Raw genomic sequence first — 3,451 nt, forward strand, 5'->3', positions numbered from 1 at the left:
CACCCTGAATTGTTTTGACGTCATGGTCTGTAATTACCAGACGCGTGCCGCTTTTACCAGGGACGAAACATGGCGATTGAATTTCGCGTATAATACTGACTTGTGGTATCGCTTCGTCTCCAAAATCACTTGGAACGAAGTCTTCACTCGACTCATTATCCAGTAAACTAACCTGAGCCTTGGGTTTTTCGGGTGAACTCGACACAGGGGCTTGGTCTTTTTTGTTGGTATTTGATTTACTGCCACCGCATTTCTTTTTTTTCTCTGCTATGAGACCGGATATAGTGCTGCTGATATCGTTAGGCTCAATATGTGTCGCGTGTTTTTCGAGATGTGTTTGGCAATTAAAGAGTTGCGTGCTACCTGTAGCCTACTTTAGGATAATGCTTAGTTGTACAATCTGCCAGGATATTTCAAAACTATTTGTTAATCTTCAAAATTGTATCGACATATTCGTATTTGACCAGTAATTCCGACAAATATTTGTCGGAATGTGTCGGAACGCAAACACCTAACCCTAACCAATTCTTTTTGCTCATATTCAATCATTAAAGAATGCCATTGGCTAATATTTGCAAATATTTCCCACGGTCATATACTGTCGGAAAGACGTGGATATTCATCCATATCGTCAAGATTTGATACGACAGCCGCAATCTCTTTTCCATCCAATTAACCACTTTTCATGAGTATTTGCGGCTGTGGCAGGAAAACTCACCTGTGAGATCGCCTCGCATGCCAACAGATGAAGCTGAACAATACTATCCATTCGGATTGTTCTGTACCTACTGTGGGTCCTAGTCTAGGGGGATTGATCTGCACACATATGTAAAACCAATTCTCTGTATCATACGGTATGAATGATACCACATCCGGACAGCAAGAACTCTGACAGCAAAAAACCGTACTGTGGATGCACGTACATGTAGATCTACAGTTGTACGCATTATTGTTGTACCGTGGTTCAAGCGGCGTTGGTGATCTCTACATATAGCTAAGCACAATTTCAGTAAGTACAGATAGAGTACCTCCTTACTACATTTAATTATTTTTATAGTATTTTTAGCTTAAAACAACAGGTTGAAATGTTGATTAGGCACAGCACGACATTAGCAGGACTCGGCCATTCTAGGTAAGCACAAGTACGATAAGTACAAATACGGTAGAGGGCCTCATTACTACATTTAATAGTTTTTTTGCGCAGTGAATGTAGATACATTTTTGGTACAGTTTGGTACAGTTTTCAGCTGGCAATGCTGCTTACGGACAAGCGGGTATGTCGTTCGATTGCATCGTCGATTCACCATTCTATTCATTTTTCATACTCCATTAGATCCATTTAAACTTGACCTATGCCTCAACATGTGTCTATGAGATAGTATCGCACAGTAACACTGATACAATCCTGCCGCGATCCCACATGTGCAGAGAGTTTTGTTTTTGTATGGACTGCTTGTCGCCAGCGGATGACCGCAAATCTCGCATGGCAGCCTGCTATTTGCTCGTGTTTACAGTCATGTTCCAACGCTACGTGAATAATGCGAGTACAGTAGTGAACGTGGTGTTCTCCGCACTATCCCCATTCCAGGTTTTACCGCCTATTGCTCAGAGCATTCCAAGCACCTTTCTCAAGACAATCACTCCTCGTACAATGAAGATCATCTCCACGGTTGTCTCCGCTGCGCTCATGCTCGGATCGGTCTCTGCCATCCTCGGTGGCCAGAAAGTCCCGCAGGGCACGAAGACCTACACAACGGGTCTCCGTACTACCGTCGACCCCAAGTCGCCCGATGACTTCAGCTTCTGTGGCGGTGTTCTTATCTCGCCCACCTACGTTCTCACGACTGCTTCGTGCACCAAGATGTCTAAGGCCAACTTCGTGTCTGTTGGTGCGCACTACGTTAATGGTGGTGAGGATGGCGATGAGATTAAGGTGGTTAAGGTAACTCCCCACCCGCACTTTAACGCTGACACGCTCGCTAATGACTTTGCGGTACTCAAGCTGGCTAAGCCCAGCAAGTACAAGCCGGTGAAGCTGCCTGCTCCTGGTGGCAGTGACATTAAGTCTGGCATGTGGGCTACCGCTATGGGCTGGGGTCTCACCTCCGCTTCTTCCAACGCCATGGCGTCCGAGGAGCTGCTCAGTCTGAGCCAGCAGGTGATCTCCAACGACGCGTGCCGTAAGGCTCTCAAGTCGACCACGATCGATATGTCGCAGGTGTGCGCCGGTGGCGAGCAGGGGAAGTCTCCGTGCCAGGGCGACACTGGCGGTCCATTCATCAAGGAGAACGCCAAGGGCGACGGCGACGACGTGCTTATCGGCCTGGTCAGCGGCGGTCAGGGCTGTGGTGTCAAGGGTTCCCCCGCTATCTACTCGCGTGTGTCGTCGGCGCTGCCGTGGATCAACTCCGAACTCAAGAAATAAGCTATGGTTTAGCAACACAGCTTTGGCAAGAAAAATAAAGTAGTTTGAGGGACATTTTGCATTAGAATACCATCAATTCTGTTCAAAGAGTCCACCGTCTCAACTTGAAAAAATGTCATTATAATGGGGCTAATTCATTATTCATAAGAATGACATGATCGTCTGACCTGCATCAGCGTCACCCCCCAACCTCCGCTAATGATGCTGGGTCGTACTGCTACGCGCACAGCTTGGAATGTTAACCTCCGCCGCCAGCAGCTTCTCTTCGGTCGCTACGCGGTCACTAAACCTGCAGATCGCTGCTTCTCCACTTCGCCGGGTGAACAAAACGCGCCACAGTTCGAGAAAGGTAGTGAACTCGTTCTTGGACTTTGGCGTCGCACCATCCCACGTCTGCCGAGGCTCGCGGAGTATCAGGACAAAGGGGCTTTCACCGATTCCCTTAATATACTGGATCAGTGCTGGCTATTCGTGATGCTGCATTTACCAAGGAAGACAAATGTTGATCTTCTGGAGTTTCTGGAAGGAGCGCAAGCCGCAGCGGAAGCGAATCTTCGAGCCATGAACAGCGTCGAATTCCCAGAGTTTCTGGCCAAGAAGAGCAATTCATCCCAAGTGGTCGAAAACTTGAAGCAGTACACGACTCCTGCGTATTATAACCAAATGGCGCTGCAAGTTAAGAAAAATTACTTACACCGTAATTTCTACATCGAGTGTGAGGCCATGAAAGTCGAGAAGGCGCAGCTTGCACAGGTTGTGTATCGACGTCTGACGGTACAGGAATACGAGGATTTAGTGGAATTTAAGAAACAACCGACGGGCACGTCGTGTGAGTCGACGGTCGAGCATTTGGGTCTCCTTGTGGACGTCGCTACTGTGGAGGACTTGAAGGTGGTAAGTCTAACAGACAAGACTCTTTATGTGCAGCAACAAAACGTCTACCGAGTGGTGTTTGAGTCGCGAGTGACAGATCCAGAAGATGTCGACTGGCGCATTGAAAGTATGCACATCATAGAGCAGAAAGCG

At 47.6% G+C, this 3,451-nt stretch overlaps 2 protein-coding genes across 2 annotated transcripts in view; both read left to right on the forward strand.

The window, feature by feature from the left end:
* Positions 1-1,483: 1,483 nt before the first annotated feature.
* On the forward strand, positions 1,484-2,540 carry PPTG_13057 (hypothetical protein; the record flags this gene model as incomplete). The annotated part of the gene is made up of 1 exon (XM_008908769.1): positions 1,484-2,540. The coding sequence occupies one exon, from the start codon at positions 1,484-1,486 to the stop codon at positions 2,423-2,425; it is 942 nt and encodes a 313-aa protein (XP_008907017.1). The 3' UTR covers positions 2,426-2,540.
* An 83-nt stretch (positions 2,541-2,623) lies between these two features.
* The window catches only part of PPTG_13058 (hypothetical protein), a gene marked incomplete at both ends in the record, with an annotated part of 1,338 nt that continues 510 nt past the window's right edge, over positions 2,624-3,451 (forward strand). The window contains one exon of the mRNA XM_008908770.1: positions 2,624-3,425. Coding sequence (XP_008907018.1) covers positions 2,624-3,425 — 802 coding nt within the window. The remainder of the gene's footprint in view (positions 3,426-3,451) is intronic.

This window comes from Phytophthora parasitica, assembly GCF_000247585.1.
Source record: "Phytophthora parasitica INRA-310 unplaced genomic scaffold supercont2.31, whole genome shotgun sequence".
NCBI classification, from domain to species: domain Eukaryota; phylum Oomycota; class Peronosporomycetes; order Peronosporales; family Peronosporaceae; genus Phytophthora; species Phytophthora nicotianae.